This window comes from Pseudorca crassidens, chromosome 16, assembly GCF_039906515.1.
Source record: "Pseudorca crassidens isolate mPseCra1 chromosome 16, mPseCra1.hap1, whole genome shotgun sequence".
NCBI classification, from domain to species: Eukaryota; Metazoa; Chordata; class Mammalia; order Artiodactyla; family Delphinidae; genus Pseudorca; species Pseudorca crassidens.
Window position 1 is genome coordinate 44,912,061 of NC_090311.1, and position 20,215 is coordinate 44,932,275.

General features: G+C 53.2%; 1 protein-coding gene across 6 annotated transcripts in view; it reads right to left on the reverse strand.

The window, feature by feature from the left end:
* The window catches only part of CXCL12 (C-X-C motif chemokine ligand 12), a 28,362-nt gene extending 16,387 nt beyond the window's left edge, over positions 1-11,975 (reverse strand). For 3 of the 6 annotated variants that reach the window (XM_067710179.1, XM_067710177.1, XM_067710180.1), the window contains exons 1-3: positions 11,820-11,975; positions 7,479-7,596; positions 5,221-5,307 (exon numbers count right to left, since the gene is read on the reverse strand). In XM_067710179.1, coding sequence (XP_067566280.1) covers positions 5,221-5,307; positions 7,479-7,596; positions 11,820-11,880 — 266 coding nt within the window. In that variant the 5' untranslated portion in view covers positions 11,881-11,975. Of the gene's footprint in view, positions 1-4; positions 2,643-3,705; positions 4,738-5,220; positions 5,308-7,478; positions 7,597-11,819 lie in introns of those variants that run through there. The other 3 variants (XM_067710178.1, XM_067710182.1, XM_067710183.1) reach the window with 3 other exon arrangements.
* Between the last annotated feature and the right edge of the window lie 8,240 nt (positions 11,976-20,215).

Genomic DNA, 20,215 nt, shown 5'->3' on the forward strand with positions numbered 1-20,215 from the left:
GTTAACAAGAACAGAGGGAGACACCATTAAGGCGGGTTCCTGCAGTGGTCGGGCCGCACACCTGAGACGCTGAACCCCGCTCCAGCCGGGGACACACCCCTGATTTCCAAATCTCTGTGGTGCTTCTGCCTTCCGAGACCCTGAGCAGGGGGACTGAAATGAGAGAGACAGCATGGCGGAAGCGAAGGACGGATGGAAGGCGGGAAGCAGAGAGGGCAGGTGGGCACAGCAAGCACAGGGCGGATGGACGAACAAGGGCACGGAGATGGCATGGCACAGTGGTCACAAGGCAGGACGAAGTGCGATGCCTTAGCCCAGCATAGACATTAAGCCCCAGGACCTCTGGGCTGGCGCGGCGGAGTGGCCCCGGAGCTAGGCGCCCAGGCAGCCGGCACTGGGACCGCGCATGCGCACCTGGTGGCAGACGCGCGAGCGCTGCCTAGTCAGTTTCAACCCACAACGGAATGGAGGTCCAGCTCTTCGGCTCTTCCACGACGACCCTGCCTTCAGCGGGGCTGAGGCCCGCTGGTCAGATACAGTGAGGCCCCAGGGCCAATGGAGTCATATAAGGACAGACAGGGGCTTGCCTATGTTTTCTAATGTGGGTCCAACCCTCTGAGTCCCCGCAGCCCTGGCTCCCCCAGGAGAGGTGGCCCGTGCTGTCTCCCTGGGCACTGCAGAAAGCAGTCTGTAAGCTATTGCTTACCTCAGGGAAGCAATAGCTTGACCCACAGCTGCTACAGGGCAAACAGCTCTCCCAGAACAGACCTGTCACCCTCTCTGGCACAGAAATGTACTGCTCCTGCGGTGTGAAAAAGGGAGCGTGGAGTCACAGGTCTGACCCTCTGCAGGTGCTTTTGTAAGAGTAGCGCTACCCTGGCCAAGGTCCTGCAGACAAGAACTGCTGCTGGCTTCCACGGAAAGGACTGCAGCCCTGGGTAGCCCAGCAGCCATGCAGAGGCCTTCGGAGGCACCACAGGCAGGATGAGGTAAGTGGGCAACCCACACGCCCGGGAGCAGGCCTGCCATCCCTGTTGCTGGCAAGAGGGCCACAGGCTGGGGGAGTTAGCCAGGTACAAGGGATGGCAGTGGGAAGTAAAAGTCTTTGGCTACAGTGCCCTAGGGGGACACTTCTCCAGTGAGGAAAAGTAATGGCTGTAATTCCTTATGCTGCAATTAAAAGGAGCGCACTAAAGCGTGAGGGGGACACAGCGCTCTGTGACCCAGGTGACAGGCAAGGACCTTGGGTTTCTTCTCCTGAAATCCATGTGCCCCATCCTTCAACCATGTCGTCTTTCTGGATCCATGTACTGAAATTATGACCAGGGGTCTGGGGTACAGGGTGAGTGTGTGTCCATGTGTGACAGGGGGATGGGGAGAAGAGTAGATATTCAAGGTTTCCCTTTTCAAAGCACTACTGAAATCAGGGCCTTGCTCTCCCCTGTGATCCCCCTCCTTCCAGTCCAAATTAGAGAAACTTGGCAAGAAAGCTCAGCCCTGAATCTGCGTGTGTATGTGTGTTGAGGTCGGGGTGGTGAGTGAGGACCGAGGCAGCTGCGTCCCAGAACCTAATCACTTGGGGTCATGCAGAAGGGGGAAGGGGATAGGCTAGGGGTCCCCAGAGCTACAGGCCCTTCACACAACTCCTCTGCATCAGGGACCCGTTTAAAGAATCTACAGAGTGAATTGCCCTGCAAAGAGGCTCCCTGAGAAGCATTTCCACAACTGCTCTCTGGAAATGCGGAGCCGTCAGCCATTCTCCCCACACGGTCTGAAGAAACCCGCCCAAGCTTGGAGGTAAAGCCGCTCATACAGCCCCAGGCCCAGGGAGGGAGAGGCCAGAAAAGTCCTACCCCAGGTGGCAGAGTGGTGGAGAGCCAGGCAGCAGGCATTTGGGGAAAGGAGTCAGTTACCGCCTGCAAATGGCATGGCCACAGCCAGCTCTGCCCCGCAAAGGCAGTGATGCCACCGGCAGTGGCAGGTGAGAGGGTATCAGGCACATGGCCCTTGCTGGGTGAGATGCCGGCTGCTGGGCCAGCGGGCCGCTCTGTGCACAGGCCAGGTGGCCACACGCTGGCCCCAGACGGGAACGCAGATCGTAAGGGTGTGGAGCTGTGTGAGCTCTGAGCGCTCGTGATCATGGGCCTTGCGAGAGAGGGAGCGGAGGGCAGGGTGGAGGCTCCTCAGCCCAGGGTGATGCTGGAGAGAGACCCTGGGCCATTCTAGATGGAGCGCTGGGCCATTCCGGAGTCCCAGGCTGTTCTAGACAGAGTCCTGAGCACACAGGCTCTGTGTCATAGACTCCAACCCCGGTCTTTGTACAACTACTTTCTTCTTAACTTAGCAGACCAGGAAAGGCCCTAAAAAGCACATAAATACAGGACCCGGGGTGGCCACAGTGGCGGCAAAATGCTGCTCCCCCATGGAAGTCTGAGCGCCCGCCCGGGAAGCAGGGGCTCTGCCCTGGAGGAGGGTTGGGGCAGATTTACAAAGCGCCGGGAGACACAAGAGCAGAGTGCACTGTGGTCCTTCTCGAGGTGGCAGATAACTAGTTTTTCCTTTTCTGAGCAGCCTTTCTCTTCTTCTGTCGCTTCTTTTTTCCTATCTTTTCTCTTTTCCCCACTTTTTCTTCTCTGCGCCCCCTTAGATAAAATTAGTAGAACCATTAATAACGTTGAAATAAACAGGAATCTTTCTCAGTCTGCACAATATAAAAGTGGCCCGTGTATTTGTTTAACCCTGTCTTTAGTCTCAGGTCTGGAGGCCCCCGGGCAAAGCACTGTCTGTCAGTACTTCATTAAAATAAATTAGACATTTTCCCCAATTCCAAAAAATGTTAGACGGGCTTCCAGAACACAGATACCCGTGAACTGATCCGAAAGGGTGGGAAGGCACGCCCAGGGCCAGGCTGGACTGGTCTTCCGTCTCACCCCAACCTGCTCTCCTAGGGCTTCTTTACATCTCAATGCAGAGCTGAACTCTCTGCTTTATCTTTAAAATCTCTGCATTTCAAATCGAATAAGCTTTGGAGGTTGGAGGCCCAAGGTTCAGATGGCCTTCCAGGAGGAGAGAAAGGAAGCAGCCTGATCCCACCTTCTCCTTTCTGGACGCCTGTGCACACACCCCCTGGGAATGACTGGGATTGTTCTGGAGGGCAAGGGAGAGAGCTGGTTAGCAGAATTTTATTACAGCAACTTTATTAGAGCAATTGGCTCTTGACTGTCACATTAAAATGATTCAAGCTGAATGGTATTTAATGATTTATGGGGTAAGGCCACCTGTTCCTGAGAAAGCTTGATATTAGCCATGGGCTGGAATGATGGGATTTTTACATGGGAAGATGTGAAAGCTGGATATGATGAGGATTGAGTCTCTGGAGATTACGTGGGGATGTTAGGAGGACCAAGGAGCAGTAAGAAGGGGAGGAGGAATTAGTGAGTCAAATATGATTCTTCAGAAAACTAGCCCCACTGCTTCTACTGGGTTTAAAAAAAAAAAAAAAAAAGACATAAAAACTTGAGCTGCAGATCTAATCTGCTCCTGAGCAAGGCCCATGTGCTGTCACTTGCATGTGAACTCGGCAGGAGGGATGGAAGGCACCTGACCAGCAGGCCAGCTTATCCGAATAAATTCCAGAAATGTGTGTGAGCCCCAAGTCTGACAACTAATGGACTTCACCTCAGGTAAATAAATTCCCACATACAGTAGGAGGTTTATACCATGAAACAATGTGCATTTTATTGCTAGTGCATATAAGGTCACATTTGATACAATTTTAGTACAAGTGGAAAAATACACTGTGGGTAACATTAAAAAGCTGCAGTCACACTTATATATCATATATATTTCTTTACAAATCGCCAGTAGTTTACGGTAATAGAGAAATGTAACCCACTGACATTCATATGGTTCCACTTCAAATATAGGAATTGTTCGACTATAAATATATTCTGAAATACATTTGTTTACTAAAGTAACGTTTAAAAAATTGTGCACGAAAATATATATAAAAAAATGCCTTGCAAAAAAGTTACAAATACCACCAGGCCCATCTGTGGATCACGTTTATGCAGGGGATTCCATCTCGCCAACATTTCTGATTGGAACCCGAAACCATCTTGTGGCTTCAGGAGGAGGGGTTAGTGGCAAGAGGCTCGTTGATTCATCTAATTTTTCACTGCTGATTTCAGAAACCTCAGAGTTTGTAGAGCCTCCGTGGCATACGTAGGTTTCAGAGGCAATTACAGAAACCAAATTCCTCAAAGCAAGCTCTCAGATTGAAAACTGCATTTGATTCTGCAAAGACCGTCTTTCACGGGAAGGAGGAGGCATGATCTCATACCCCCAGCAGAGGGCCAGCCCCGTTCTGGAGGAGGCCAGAGAAGGATCTCACAGAGGGCCTGCAGAGGAGGGGCGGGCAAAGGGAGGAGGGGGCCACAGGGTGGGAGCCCTGCGGTCACCCTCCTCCAGCTGGGTGCGTAGAGAAATGAGAAGCAGAAGCGAGATGAAAGCATATTCTGGGAGGCAGGAAGAGGCCGGGAGTGACCCGGAGAGGGTCTCTGAGCACAGTCCCCAGTGATGGCGGTTCTGCATGGAGCCCACCCGTCCAATCACTGAGCTTGAAAGAGGAGGCGAAGGTAGTGGCCGCTGCCTAGCACTGGTCAGCACGTGGGTTGTCATTTCAGGAGAGGCACCCCCTGCTGGAGTCGCCCACAGTCTTCCTCCGAGCCTCAGCGTCTGGAGGAAGGATGCTTATCTGAGCTCCCTGCTTGGCCATCACCTGACTGTGCTCAGACTCCCCCGGGGAGAAAAGGAGAATCTCCAAAACAAACCAAATACAAAGCTTGAAGTAATCATCGATTTAAAAAAGGGTAATTAGAATGATGATGATTGTGATGATTATGAGGGAACGGACTGGTGGGAAATGCTATTGGGATGATACAATGTCTTAGAAAAACCCCAGTTATAAAACAGCCAATGTGAAAGGTACGGGGCACAGATGAACACACGCTGCGATATTGTACCGTAGGCTATAAATGCAGTTGTCTACATGCTGGGCAAACCTCTCGCCCGTGCCCAGGTCAGTGCGCTGCCCCCCAGGCACACCTGGTCCTCACCGTTCAGGCCTTCCTCCCCCGCACCTTTGCCCTTTCATCTCACATGGGTTTAGCTTTCCTCAAGTGGATCTAGTGGAAAGTCCTTTTTGGTGGTTGTGCTTACTTGTTTAAAGCTTTCTCCAGGTATTCCTGAATCCACTTCAATTTCGGGTCGATGCACACTTGTCTGTTGTTGTTCTTCAGCCTTGCCCTGGCAAAACAGAAGAGGCGACAGTGTGCAGCTGATCGGAGGGGAGTGTGGCTGTGACCTGGGCATCTGCTCATCCGACACCCAGGTTAGGACCCAACTGGAGCGGGGTGCCCCGCCTGGCAGGCTCAGGCTCGGCAGAAACCCCAGGTGTGCTGGGGAGACAGTGCTAGCCGTGCTGCAAGTTTTACCCCAGAGACACTGGGGAGTGAAGAAAAGTCTTTAAGGAGTCCAGGGAGAATTCACACAGGAACATTTGAGTTGCCTTTTGAAGGATAAGTAGGAGCTGGGCAAGTGAAGTAAAGGGGGGAGGAAAAGCAAGAGCAAATAGCCCAAAGGGGTAACAGTGCAGAGACGGATGTGAGGAATTTGGGAGACAGGACATTCAAGAAGCCCACGGCCAGATGTAAGGGGCAAAGCAGTGGGGCTTCATCTGCAATTCTGTTTATGACGGGACCTTGTGGGGTGGCAGAAGCAGATTTTTCTTTTGATGGACCATCTTGATAGTACATGGAAGACAGACTTAAGAGTAAGCCTAGAGGCAGGAGACCTACAAAGGGGTACCGCATAGGCTGGGGGATGGAGAGGTGAGAGTACAGTGCGGGGAGGGGCAGTGGGGGGGAGGGGGAGGGGGAGAGGTAGTCTAGGTAGTTTGCCAGAAAATGGTTTCCAGAGAGATTTTACAAGTTCACTGAATGTTCATGGTCTCATTTGTTCTTTGAAAGTTCGTACTGCACCTTCCTCCCAATTCTCACCTTTACTCAGAGCCTCCCTCTCTGAAGACTCCTGGAAGAGGACCTGGACTTGTCTCTGGATCCCTCTCCATAAAGCCCCTGGGTACCAGGTAATCTCAAGCAGCCCGAGGACACCACCGCCCAGCCGCTCGGGGTCTAGGAGGACCCGTGCGGCCAGCACAGAGGCTCATGGACACCAGGAGTCTTCACACAGCCTGCCTGTTGAGTCAACGAGCTGTGCAGAGGGCCTGGCTCAGAGCAAGGCGTATCCAGGTCCAATTCTGGGGATTGCTGTTTGTTAATGTGTTTGCCCGGAAAGACATGAGGATTCTATCTGGCTCCTTCAACCTCGAGGCAAGGGAACCCACAGAGTCTGCACTGCAAAGTGGGCCCATCCTCGCTGAATTCATTATCTGATTAAATACTTCTCAAAAGAGAGTATTTTATTACAAGCAAAGAAAATGAAAACAAAAAAATTCGTCTTCTAGTGCCCTAAAGCATACTGTAAATGACCAACACATTCAAGGCAGCAAAGGCTCGAGAAAAAGAAAAGTCAAACCTAAAACCAGTTGGTGTTGGGTGGAGAGTCGTCAGATGGGTGTAGCTTTTGCTCCAACTGCTGTGTTCCCGTCTTGCTTTTAGTGCTGGGACTTTTCAGGAGGTGAGCTCTGCCCAGGAGACCCCGAGCCTCCACTCCCCGACATCTAGACACATGGTCAAGCTCGCTGTGAGCGAGCACGGGGACACATGGGCACCGGAGGGCCGAGCAATGGACGGCCACGTGTGGCTTTCTTTCTGGACTTGGTTCAGGCTCCTGCTCTCCAGGAGAGATCTTAGTGTCTCATGTATGTGTGATTTTGGCATGTCTCGTTTCCCACATGAATAAAATCAAATGTTAGCAGCTGCCATCAACACCAGCAAAACTGAAACCTTGTGTGTTGGCTTTTCAGAAAATGCAGTTAAGTGCGCTGGTAATTTTGAGTTTCACCAAACAGTTTAACGATGACTTCAACTGAATTTGAGTCTTGTGAGTTTGTGCTATGTGATAAAGGATTAAATTAGGGCACCAAAGCCCTGAAATTGGCAGAACTGTTACTAGCAAGGGGCTGGCTAATTTACTGTACTTCAGCAGAAAGAAACTTTGGTGAATCCCATGTTTCTCCAGTCTAAGGGTGCATCTGAATGTGCTCCCATCTCTTGCACTAAAGGGAGGAAGCTTGGAAAGAAGAGGCAAGGACCCTCTGTGAGTGAGCACGGCACCAAGGGTAAGAGAAGCTTTTAAAACTCCTGCCTGGTGGTACTATCAGCTGCCTCTAATTATGCCAGGTTCGAGCCTGGACACTCGGCATGTGTCATTTCTCTAGCTTTAACAAGTCTGTGAATTAGGTGTTACTATGGCCATCAAATGGAACATCCCTGGAGGAGGATGTTCAGACTTACACGATTTGAAGGGCACAATTCGGAGTGTTGAGGATTTTGAGATGCTTGACATTGGCTCTGGCGACGTGGCTCTCAAAGAATCGGCAAGGGCATCTGTAGCTCAGGCTGACCGGTTTCCCTAGAGAGGTAACGAGAACAAAGCAGCTTGTTATTATCCTGCCAGGCCTTGGGGATACAAGTGTGTCTGAGTCTGCAGCCGAGTGATCAGACGGTGGAATGAGGGTAGGATGGGGAACGATGGGAGGAGTCATGGGTGCATCCTGGCAGAGACCTTTTCCTTGGGCAGCGCAGGGAGCTCTGAGTGGGCTGAGGCTCAGCTTCTACAGGGCAAGAGGCCAGAAGGACCTGAGGAGAGCTGGACCTTAGGAGGGTAGGGAAGCTAAAATCGGAAGGCCCCTGCTTGGGTGTCTCAAGATGAAGGACATTAATCACAGGAGAGAACTGTTTCAGTCCAAGGTACTGAGGTTCCTAGTTATTCTTTGCAAAATAAATTCCTCCATGGCCAACTGAGAAAGACTTCCGGATTCAGGGACCAGGGAGGGGGAAGAAGGAGGCTCCAGGCTCGCTCTCTCCCAGGAGCCACTGCAGCTCCCCTGGGAATGCTCCCCTCCCCCACCTGCAGTCTTCTCTGTCCTCACATTTACCTTAAGCCCAGGCAACCACAAAAGAATCCCACCGGCTTCCTACCTGGGCGTCCCCAGAGGGCAGGCAAGGGCCCATCTTCTCCCTGCACTTCCAGGGCTGGAGGCAAACGTGGCTTTCATTGCCTGTGCAGGGATGCTCCAGCCTCCTGGGTTGTATTACATCTTTGTTTGCCAATTCACCAATTTGCAAAATACCATAATTGACACTCATTAGTGTAAATTAGCAAAGGGCTCCTGCAGAACCCACAGCTCACCCTGGAAGTCTAGAATTGCAAGCCCCGGGGGGTGGGTGGTGGGTACTGACTTTTGTGTGTGTGTGTGTGCGCGCGTGTATGTGTGTGCGCGCGTGTATGTGTGTGCGCGTGTGTGTGTGCGCACGCGTGTGTGTGCGCGCGTGGATGTGTGCGCGCGTGGATGTGCGCGCGCGTGGATGTGCGCGCGCGTGGGTGTGCGCGCGCGTGGATGTGCGCGCGCGTGGATGTGTGTGTGCGTGTATGTGTGCGCGCGTGTGTGTGTGTGCGCGCGTGTGTGTGTGTGTGCGTGGATGTGTGCATGTTTTCTGCAGATTTTATCCAAGCCCTACATAATACCCCAAATTATTTGAATTTGTGGATCCTTTCATCAGGGATTAAATGTAGGTCTGAGAATATTTAGTCCAGAGATTAAAAAAAAAAAAAAAGTTTGCCTGTTTACAGAGCTCCCAGAGGGCTCCTGGTGGTTCTGAAGCTCCATATGTGGGGCAAGAGAGCTGGGGAGGCCTGTGAGTGAGGGACTTAATTTTTTTTCCTCAAGGCTGAACTCCGTCAAGAGATGGCATGGCCAACAAGTCAGGCGGAAAGCAGACCACCTTGGCCCCCCAAGACCAAACTCGACTCCCTGAAAACCAGGAAGAAGAAAGCCTGGCTTCAAGGCTCTCAGTGACTCGTGGCACTGGAGAGCCTGGAGCAGGCTTCAGGTTTACACCTGGGCTAAGTCCAGAAAGTCGCTGCTGGGGCCTGGCTTTTAGCAAGTGTACCGGGTCCCTGCAGAAGTCTGTATGGCCCTGTAACCAGATCACCTGGGAAAGTGGCCTGCAGCTGGGGGCTGGGTGGCCAGGGTAAAGGAAGAGCCAAAGTCTCCCCTCCGAGTGTCCTGCCTCCAGGTTCCCCTGAAATTCTCAGGGGTCCTTCAGAGCTGAGCAGAACCGGCATGTGGGGCCCACTGGTGAGGCAGGACTGGTCCCAACCCCAGAGCAGCAGACTGCAAGGTGCACAGTAGGACAGCTGCTGGGGGCAGCGCTGTGCAAGATGGGGGCTGCTCCTCCCCCGTGTCCCTGAGATGCTGTTCTGAGTCCATTAGCGAAGCAGTGGCGATCAGGCCAGAAATCAGAGCCCATTCTGAGCTCAGAACACAAGCTTTCTCTTTCTCTCTTCTCCCCTCTCCATCTCCTGGGATTATCCATTTCCTTCAAAGGCAATTTTTATTCCTGCTCCCAGGACCCAGTTGCCTGCCTGTCAAGTGGAGAATTTCAACAGGTTTTTTAAAGTGACAGAGCCCCAAGTGTTCTTACCAAGAGAGCTAGGTGCTGTGTCCAGCTGGTGACCTTCCTGCCAGCTTTTTGTCAATATTACTAACTTTTCCAACTGTTTTGCATGTGGTCCGTGTACAGGCAAGAGGCCTGACTGGTCCAGATGTTACCCAGGGCTCGGGGGAACTTGGCTTCTGGTGAACTTGGCTCCGCTCCGGAGCAGTCCTTCCACTCTAATGCAGAGACAAGAGCGCCCAAGCCAGCCCCTCCAGCCAGGCCTAGGAATGGGGCCCACCCTGACTTTAACCCCTAGAAGCCCAGGGCATCCGGGGACCCAGCTGCTTGGCTGAGGTTAGCCAATGGAGGGAGGGCAGGAGCCCGAGTCAGAGCCTGAACAAGGGGACCCAGCATGGGTACACAGGCTCCAGGTGGTCAAAAAGTTCATTCTGGCCTATGCGTGCAAGGAGAGCCCGACTAAGCGGGAGCCCAGGACCCTGACTTGGCCACTTGGCTGCCAAGAGGGCAACTCAGATGGGCAAGCAACCAACCCTTCCCAGAGTCAGGAGGAGTCTGTGGATGAGGCCCCCACTCCTTCTGTGCTCCCCCCAGGTCAGCCATGCCCAGAACTCAAGGACCTGGGTCCTTGCATTCTAGTCACTTCTGCAGTTCCCCAGGGGAGGGGGCAGCTAGAAGAAGCACCATTTCCTCCCACAGCTGGATGATGACACGTCTACTCTCACCAAACCACTCAATTGTTAATACCCAAACCAGAGTGTGCCCCATGACCTGGGTTGGGGGTGTCAGTGTCAATGTAAAGACACAGGCTAGGATACTTTTTCAGCTTACAGAAAAATTCTGAATTCCCTTTGGTGCCAGTCTCTCTGCAGCTCTGACCAGCAACTTGCTACACTTTTAAAGAACACTTCCCAGGTGGTCAGCCACCAGCCAGTGAGAATGCAGCAGAGGTCTTCAGCTGGCACCTAGCAGACTGCTCCAGGGCCTGGGGCCCTGCACAGACCTCAGCTGCACCAAGCACAGTGTCCTTCAACCCTTTGCAGGATTCGTTGGAAACTTCGCAGCCAAGAAAGCTCAGCATGGCCTGACCGTGCTGACATGGTTTTGTTTTGTGCGTTCAGAGGCAACAGTTTATTTTGGTTTGCAGCAGTGGTGTCCTGTAACAGGACAGTGAGATTTCGCTTAAGCCTCAAAAGGAAAAAAGCTCTCTCCCTCTCACAGTGAAACGGTACACCACCTTTCCCCATGGCCTAAAGCCTTGGCGACTGAACTTTGCTGCAGCGCTCACTCCGAGATAGAGCAGTGCTCGCCTGTCTGGCGACAAAGGCGCCAGCCTGCAGGTGTGTTTTGGGGGCTGGGCAGGCGCATGCATGACCCAGATCGCCCCTGGGCCTCTCCTGGGTGACCCCAGAAAGAGGCAGGGAAGGCACTGTCTGGACGCGCTTCCAGCTTCGCCGCGTCGCTGCGGACCGCGTTGCGGTACAGAAGCGCAGCCAGGCGTTCGCTGCAAACCCGACAGCTGCTCGGAACGATAAGACTGCGAGGGACGCCTCGCAGCTGTACCCGATCGCATTGCCACCACAAGCAAGTCGCGATGCCAGGCAGGCTTTGCAAAGCGCTCTCTCCAACAGGAACCGCAGAACGCATCTCCAGCGCGGTGCTCAGCGGGGCCTTGGCGCGGGCCGGGGCAGAGGAGCCGTGGCCTCGCACGGAGCCAGGAGCCCATTCTACTCTGGAAACCGAGCTGGGCCGCGGGAAGGCACTAGCTGGGAGGTGGATGGTCAAGGGCCAGGGACCCGCGGCTCCCGACTCGGCTCCACACCTCCGCGCCCTCCCGCTCCGGCTCCGAAAGCGCCCTGGGCGCGCTCGCATCCAGTTATCCTGCCCGACCTCGCTCTGCAGCCCGCCCGAGGTCTGGCGGCCGCTCCCGCGTCCCGGAACCCGAGCTCAGCAGCGGAGTGCGAGCCTCAGCGCGGGGGGCGCTACGCTGGGGACCTCAAACGCCGCACGCCGAGGGAGCGCGCCCCGCGAGGTGGGCTGCCTCGACCTCCCGGGTGCAAAGCGGCTCGGATTAGGTTCGCTCGGGACGGCGCGGGCCGGGGCAGAGGAGCCGTGGCCCCGCACGGAGTCAAGAGCCTGGCGCCTGCCCACGCCTCCGTCGCCGGGCGCACTCACCGTCGCTGAGGCACAGCGCAGCCAGCACAAGGGCCAGCACAGCGACGATCTTGGCATCCATGGCAAGAGCGGGCGGCGGGTGGACGGAGGCAGGACGTGGAGGGGATGCGACTGCGGAGAGTGAAAGTGCGGCAGCAGGAGGCGCGCGCCCAGCACTTTAGAGGCGAAAGCGGGGCGGGGTGGGGCGGGGCGGGCGCGCGGCAAGGGGCGGGCCTGGAGCCGAATTCTGCCTGCGGCCCGGGGCTCTGACCAGAGTCCCCTCCCACGCGGCCGCTCCCCCTGTCCCCTCCCTCCCACCCCTGCTCCGCGCCCGGGATGCTCCTGGGCCTGCGGTGCGCCCCAGCCTTTGACCTCTCGGTTACGCTGGGCCCTGCTTTGTAGGCCTAACCTGCACCGAGGAAGTCAGCCGCTCAGTGAGGGTCGGGGATGGGACTGGTTACTGTTCCCATTATGCAGATGGAAAGATTGAGTCTCAGAGGCGGGAACAGAATGAGAACCAAAGAAAAACAAACAGGTCGGTCCTAGAGGTGAGGGCCAGCTAGGCCAGCTGCGTCCCGGGTAGCTAAGAGGGTCCTTTTGGGGGAGTGTAGGACCTGGAGGTGACCACCGGCTTCAGCTCGCTGCTCCGCGGCCGGGAAAGCTGGGACTAAGGGAAACAGACTAGTCTTTGCAGTCAGAGCGACTCCGATTCGATTCCAAGCCAGAGCTATAACTTATTAGCCGAGCCTCAGTTTCCTCAACTGTGAAATTGAAGCTCTAAAATAGAGTGCTCTGCCACCGAAAGGAAATAACGGCAGTTCGCCCCGGAGGCTCTTAGTAAACGTGAATTTACTTAGCCCTTTGCACCCCTGCTCTTTCCACTGTGAAATGGAATAAACCCAGTTCCCACCCCGCGGAGGGGAGCTGTGGGATTTGACTTGAGACTCCCCTCCCGACCACCACGAAGTGCTCAGCACTGCGTCTGGCACATAGTCTGTACTCAAGAAATGGAAGCTAGAAATAATTGTTTACACTTCAGTTATTTTCTCCCTCTCCCCAAAGGATGCCCGAAGTGATGAAAGAACTCCCCTCCCCCCCCCCACATCCAGGAGGGTGCTCCACGTCTTTCTGGTGCAGAGAACTACACCCACGGGGTCGTTTCTCGGCGGTGTCCAGCCCTCCTGGTAGGTTGCCGCACCCTAACCTGGACACCCGAGGTGGCCCCAGCAGAGCACAGGGTTGCAAGCAGGCGGCGGTCTGGGAGGCGCAGGAGTGAGAAGAGCGCCCTTCTGAGCCTCGCCAGTGGTCACAAGCCTCTCCGGCCACCTCCCTCTGCTCTTTCCCTCATAACCTGACAATGGAGTGGATTCTGTCCCCGCGTCCATTCAAGGGGTGTTTGGTGGGAACAAGTCTCTGGAGTCCCGGATCTCTGGCTTTGGGGGAGTGGGAGGGGCCCGTCCGGCCTGGGCTCAGCTGCTCCAACTGGGGGCCAAGGGAAGGGGCAATCAGCAGGAAGCTGCGAGAGCCCCGGGTTTCCGGCCGTGGGGATGGGTGTCTTTTGCATTTTTCGTTTTTTTTCCCAAACTACTTTCGCGCCCAATTAGGTGCTCTGTGAACCTGTATTCATTCATTCATTCATTCACTCTGGGCCGAGCCCGCTTCTGGGTGCTGGGTGTAGAGCCGGGAATCCCACTGACTTGGTCCCTGCCCTTAAAGAACTAACAATCCAATGGATAAGACGGTCCTCCGGCATTCCCCGGTCTCCACCTCCTCTAGGGAGACCTGGGGAGGGTAATCTCCCAGTTGGAGCCCTAGCCCGCTGCTGACAAGCTGGCGCGCGGCGGCTGAGCTCGGACGCCCTCTGGTGGCGAAGTCTCTCATTTCCCCCCTTTCCCCCCACCACCTCCCCCGCGCTCCTGCGGTCCGAGTGGACCAAGACTCAGGCCTGCCCCAGATCACTGCACAGACCGGTGAAGCTGCAAGGTTCAGTCATATATCGGGTGGCCGGGACTTAGGGGCACACCACAGAGGCCAGAGCCCGGCGACAGCCGCGCTTGTGGAGCCTTACCTGCAAGTCCGGCCAAAGCCAATGTCAAAGCATCTCGTTTGTTTGCTTTTGGTCACAAATCGGTTGTTGCTCCCACAGCCTGAGGGAGCCACTGGGAGGGACCCGCGTGGGCTGAAGGGAAACCAGGGCCTTCTGTCTGGCCGCGCCCCGCAGCCCCAGGACAGACATTAGTGTGGGACCCATCAGTGCCATCACTTCCTCCATTCATTCATTAGAATTCTTACTGAGCACCTGTTATGTTCCAGACATGGGATAAGTGTTTGAAATACTTCAGTAAAGGAAGCACAAACAGACGAAACAACCCAAACCCCCTTCCTCCTGGAGTGTACATTCTGGGGGATGGGGGAAAAGAAAATGGCACTATACATAAGTAATTAAGCACGTAAACTATGGAAGGTCATTAAGTTCTTTGAGAAAATGGACCGGTTGGCAAGCTACTTAAATTTAAAACTCTGCACAAGTCAACACTCTGGGGACCAGACTGTGCCTTTTTTAACCTGGGCTCTGGGCTCTGTCACAGGGGTGCCTCCCAAATTCAGGGTAGCAGGGCCCACTACCCTTTCTCCTCTGTCTCTTGCTTATGGCACTATCTCTGCTTAAAAGGCTCCACCTTTCTTTCTCTTCCAGGAAACTCAGTTCCCTGTCAAGGCCCAAAGCAATACCACCTTCCCTATGAGATCTTGCAGATTTCTCCCACACTCGGCACTCAGAGCTGCAGCTCCTCAGAGACACCTCAGTCATGAGGAGTTCAAGGTGAGAGGGAGGCAGGGGTCTGGCTGTTGGGTTAACAGACAGGTGCATCTCCAAGGCTCGATTTTGTACTATGGTCTCTAGACCCCTAGTGACAGTCCAGGTGCCTGCCCACAGCCCTCTGCCCAGCAATAGGCTGTTCACACCTTCAGAGTTCAGTGACTGGATTTTGGAGAAGGACCTTAATACAGGGTTGAAAGTTTGCACCCAATCATTGTTTCCCAGTGTGAAACCAACAAGATGACTTCAGGTGGTACTCTGAAAACATTACTTTAAACAACATAGATTTATAAACTTATTTTTTAAAGTAATAAAAAAATAACTAGCACATTAAAGCAGACATTTCAGATATTGCTCAAGACTGATTTCATGATTTAAGTTTTAAAAAATAAGTAGATTTAAACTACCAAAGCATGCAATAGTATAGGTGGTTGGGGAGATAGCAAAAAATCAGACAGGGGTACAAAAAGATCTGAAGTTTGAAAATAAATAAAGAACATATTTAAATTGCTTGACATTCCCCCTTTTATAAACAAACCATTTGGTCTCAAAGTAGTAAAACGAAATAATACAAAGGAGATATGGCATCTTCACTCTTGCCATCCAGGTAAGGCCAGAGAATGCTCACCCAGGAGTGTTCAGGTCCTAGGAAGGGTGTGGGGATCCATGAGATCCCAACCCCCTGCCCTGGATACCCATGACCCTCCCACCCCAATCATGAGTCTTCTTTCATACAGTCTTGAGTGCGGGCCTGGAGGGGCTACACCCCACCCACCCCTGCTCTCCCACCTTTGACATCTCGCATCGGGGTTCACTGGTATATGTCCTACCCTGGGAACCAGGAGGCCCGTGAGAAAGACAAAACCTCAAAGCCTCGATGCTATAATCTGTGGAATGGGTATATTATCTCTCAGGGTTGGCCTTTGGATTTACTAAGTGTGAAAGCACTTGGCACAGAGAAGGCCTTCAGGAAGATATTTACACAGGACTTCAGTTTGCTTTCTCCGAATTCGTCACATTTGGTTCTGACAAAGATCACACCAGCAGGATAAGCCCTAACATCTCAGCTTTGAAGACAGGAGCCTGAAGTTCAGAGCGGTTCGAGGCCTTGGCCAACGTGGCAGAGCTGGCCAAGGACAAAGGCGCAACTCTCTGGACCAGCGTCTCTGGATTCTGGAACACCAGTGTGTGCGGGGATGGAGGTCACTTCCGTGGCAGGCGTCTAGGGAACCTCTTGGAGTCCTGTTCCCAGGACCTGGGCTTAGCATCTGTCAGGCTGACTATGTTTTCATTGACTGGATCCAAAATTGACCTCAGGAGCCAGTTCCAAGAGCCTCAGTTCATCCTGGAGGGAAGGACCCAGGGAAGCTGAGGCAGGGCTCCTGCATGGGGCTCGCTCTGTGCTGGGTCCTGGCTGGCTTTGGGACACAGCTGCAGGCAGGGCTCACCCTAGGTGAAGGTGCATGTCCAACAAGCCAGATCTTCTGTGTAAGGTGGCTGTACCCAAACACTCTCCCTTGATGGACACTTGTAAAGCAGGGGTGGTATTTTCTGGGACATCCTCGTGCCCTCAGCCTGCACACCAGCTCCCACAGACCAACGCAACTCTGCCTGCACCCCATCGCCAGAATCAGTGGAGGCAGGTCCAGATTTGCTCTGTCAATCCTAATCCTACCCCTCTCTCTTGGTACCCTTGCCTCTGGGCAGCCTGGCCTCAGCATCTGGAGCTCCATCAAAGTTTCTGGAGCTGGAGTACACACCAGCCCCTACCATAAACCCCTGGGTGATAGGAAGTGTGTGCCCTGGGGGATAAATAACATTTACACAGGAGTTACTCCGTGCTGTATACCTTTTGCCTCCTTTATCCCCACATCTACCTGCGAGGCGGGTTCAGTGTTAACCCCATTGCCTGGATTTGGGAACTAAGATCACACGGCTACTCTTTGGCAGAGCGGGGATTTCAACCCGCTTAGCCTGCCTCTGCAGTAGAGCTGTTCCTGGTGAAGGATAGAAGAGTAGATTTGCCACGTAAACTAGAGGACACCCAGTTAAATTTGAATTTCAGATAAACATGTCTTTTTTTTTTTAGCATAAATATGTTCCACATATTGCATGGGACATAGTTACACTAGAAGGAATTATACGTTGTTCATCTGAACTTCAAGTTTAACTAGGTGTGCAGGATTTTTATTTGTTGGGTCTGGTAACCCGACCCCAGGGTCTTACACTCTTCGCGACACAATGGAGCCCCTCTCTGTGAGCTCCCTGCCTGCAACTTCAGGACCTGTGGGCAGAGGGTGGGAAGGGCATTGGGAAGGTAAGTTGTGAAATCACCCACTTTCTCAGTGAGAGAATTTCTTGAATTTTACTGCAACAGAGTCTTATTAGGCTGGCAAGTGGCGCATTAAAGCAGTATGGGAGTGATCGTTTTTTATTCTCCTTTTTGCTATGAACAGTTTAATGACACACTAGCCCCAATTCTGACCTTCCAGAAATAGTCCTGGTCATGCCTGAGGCAAGGAGATCTAGGCTTCTTCTCTCCAGCATCACCAGCCCTCCTCTTCCTCTGGTCTGGGCAGGTGAATGTGAAGTCCAGCTACTGACACCCTTTCTGTCTGTTTAGGAGGCCTGGGCTGTGTACGGGGGAGGAGGAGAAGCCGTCATGCCAGGAATGAGCATCACATGAGCAGTATCCTATCTGGAGGGATTCTCAGATGTAGAAAGAGGTCAAGCACTGTTGTGGGTCATGGAGGAGGGGCTGGGCCTACTGCCTACACAGCTGGGCCCCTAGTCGGAGAAGTAAGGATCCCAGCCCCACTGGCCCTCCCTGTTCAGAGGAGGGACTTGTACATTTCCTCCACCTTACATCCCTGTGGCCAGAGTCTGAAGTCTTTCTTCACAGATGTGCTGGACAAGAGAGGCTTTCAAAGCCAAGTGCAAAGGCGGGTCCCCCTGGCAGCCTGGCCCAGGGGATATAAGTGGGAGATGGACTCGGGTGAGGATTGCCAGCACCTCTAAGGTACGCATCCTCCCACCCCACTGCTCAGAAGCAGACTGAAGAGGTTAAACAAGTTGATCATTAAAAGATATTTTTGTTTGGGAATAAGTTATCGATAAAACTTTGTAAATTAGCGGTGTTGTTGTTGTTTTTAAGCAATGCAAATCCAGGATGCTGACTGGGAGTTTGAGTCTCACCCATGAAATCTCACTGGCTTCCAGCTTCCAGCAAGCTTTCTCTTAGGTTCCCAGAATGTTTTTACGTTTGTAATCAGACTGATGGATCACTGATGCTCCCTTTGTCTCTGTAAAGTACCCAAGTTTTGCCTCACAGCCCTAGGCTTGCCACCAAGAGATGCTATACTTCTTTCATAAGTCTGCAATCCAACTTTCCATCCATTCGTCCACACATCCATTCACCCTTCCACCACCCATCCATACATCTATCCATTCCTCTATACACCCACTCATCCATTCATCCAACCATCCCCCATCTGTTCATTATCCACCCAACAATACATCCATCCATTTGTCCACTTATCCATCCATCCATCCACCCCCCCATCTGTTTACTCACCCATCCATACATCCGTCCATCCAACCACCCATCTACCTGGCTCTCCCTTTCAACCACTCCACACCAATTCTCTCCAGGTACTGCTCTAGCCCTGAGAAGCCTTTTCCACCAGGAACAGAAAGATGTACCTCCTGATTTCTGGGCCACAGGGGAAGAAGAATCAAGCATAAAGGGCCCAAAACCCAGAGATCACCCAGCAAGCCCTCACCTTGAAACAGATCAAAACCTTCGCTCTCTCCTTGCTGAAGGAATGGGCTCCCAGAAAGGCAGGGAAGGTTTCCTGGCTTCCCACCCAGACAAGGCGCTAAGGAGGGACGACATCTGAGTACCCTTTACCTCTTATTGCCCATCCCATGATTTTCTTCCATAAATAACAAAAAAAGAAAAAAGAAAAAAGAAAAAAACAGCAAAGAAACAAAGCTTTATTTCACTGTTTACTCCTTCGCATTTAATGAGCAGTTGTTAACATGACTAAAGCCATCTGATGATTTTTGCCAAATGGAAAAATCTCCCTACAGGGGCAATAAAACAAATATTCAGGGTAGAGAGAGGCAGTCATAAAAGGCATTACCCGGTTGTAAACAGAGACGGGTGGTGGTGATGTATTACCCCTGCCTTGGCAGGTTTCAACAGAGTTCTGAGATTCCAGGAGGGGCTCTGACCCGAGGCAATATTTACTTCTGCGGCTTCTTCCGCAGGTCAGTGTGGGTATAATTCTGTCTACCAGTTGACTGGAGCTGAGATTTTGAGCAGGAAGCTCCAGCCCTGAGCACTCATAACTCAGGAGGGGTCAGGAACCCCTGCCCAAAGTGGGCCAAGAAAAGCACATTGTCCTGTCCTGGCTGGGCGGGGTGAGAGTCGCTGCACACCAGGCCATTATCAACAGAGATGCGTGACTTCAGTTTGTACCCGGTCCAACAGCACCACTGGTTTGTGAAGTTGTAGGCTGTATTTCGTCCCAGTGCCCTCAGGAGGCCCATGCTTTTCTGATATTCCACCATGCAGAGATAGCAGTCTTAGCTGTATAAGAATCTCATGCCTCAGTAGAAAGAGCCCATTAGACCTCACACAGATCTTGAAGTCTGAAGGAAAAGCAAAGCTTAAACTTATGCGGACGGCCGTCCTTCCTTAGGGACCAAGCGCGAAGCCGCCTTTCGAGGCTGCATTTAGCCTGAGGTCCTGTGTGTGAAGATAACCACGGCCGAATGTCAGACCCTGACGATTCCAGAGCTGGGTCACACTGCCAGCTCAGCGGAGCTTCCCAGCAGCGCTGTAGGGTGAGCGTGCTCGACCCACTCTGCAGATGCTGACACCCAGGCCCGGACAGTGAATGGACTTCCCATCACCTGCTGAGCTGGCAGTGCAGACCAGACTCTGCCCAGAACTCATGCTATGGCCCATGTGTTCCCGGCTCGCTCCAGTTTGGGTGTGGAGGTGCCTGTCTTTTGGTTGCTTTGGACGTGGAAGGGAAGACTCCCCCCTGACCCAAGGCCCACTTTGCAGAGCACTGGCTGGTATGTAGTAGGGATCTGAAACTTCACAGGTAGGTTCTACCCTAGAGCTGAGAGGAGGCAGTTTAATAACCCTACAGATAGCTGACCGCAAAGACCAGAATGAGGCCCCCAGTCCTTCGGTCTGTGTCTGAGGCCTGCTGTGGGGTCTGCAGAGCCTCGGAGGCCCAGGCCGACTGGGAGCCCCAGCGTGGGCCATGGGCCTCCTGTCTCATACCCATTGGCGCCTTCCTGGAGGATTCCAGGCATGGCTCTCTGGGCTCCTGACGAGGGCTCCCCTCATCCCTGCCCTAGCAGATCTGGACTCCTCACAGCTACTTAGAATGGAACATTGTTTATAGGAGCTAGAAGAGGTGGTGGGATCTGCTCTTCCCTTTTGGTGGAGCCAGAAGCTTGGAGGACGGCACGCTTGCATTCTGTGTACGTGCAGGAAATGCCAGCGCTTATTATTACTTACGTCTTCCCAATTTACAACTCTTCTTGGCTTATGAAGCAGTTCTTGCATGCATTTCTC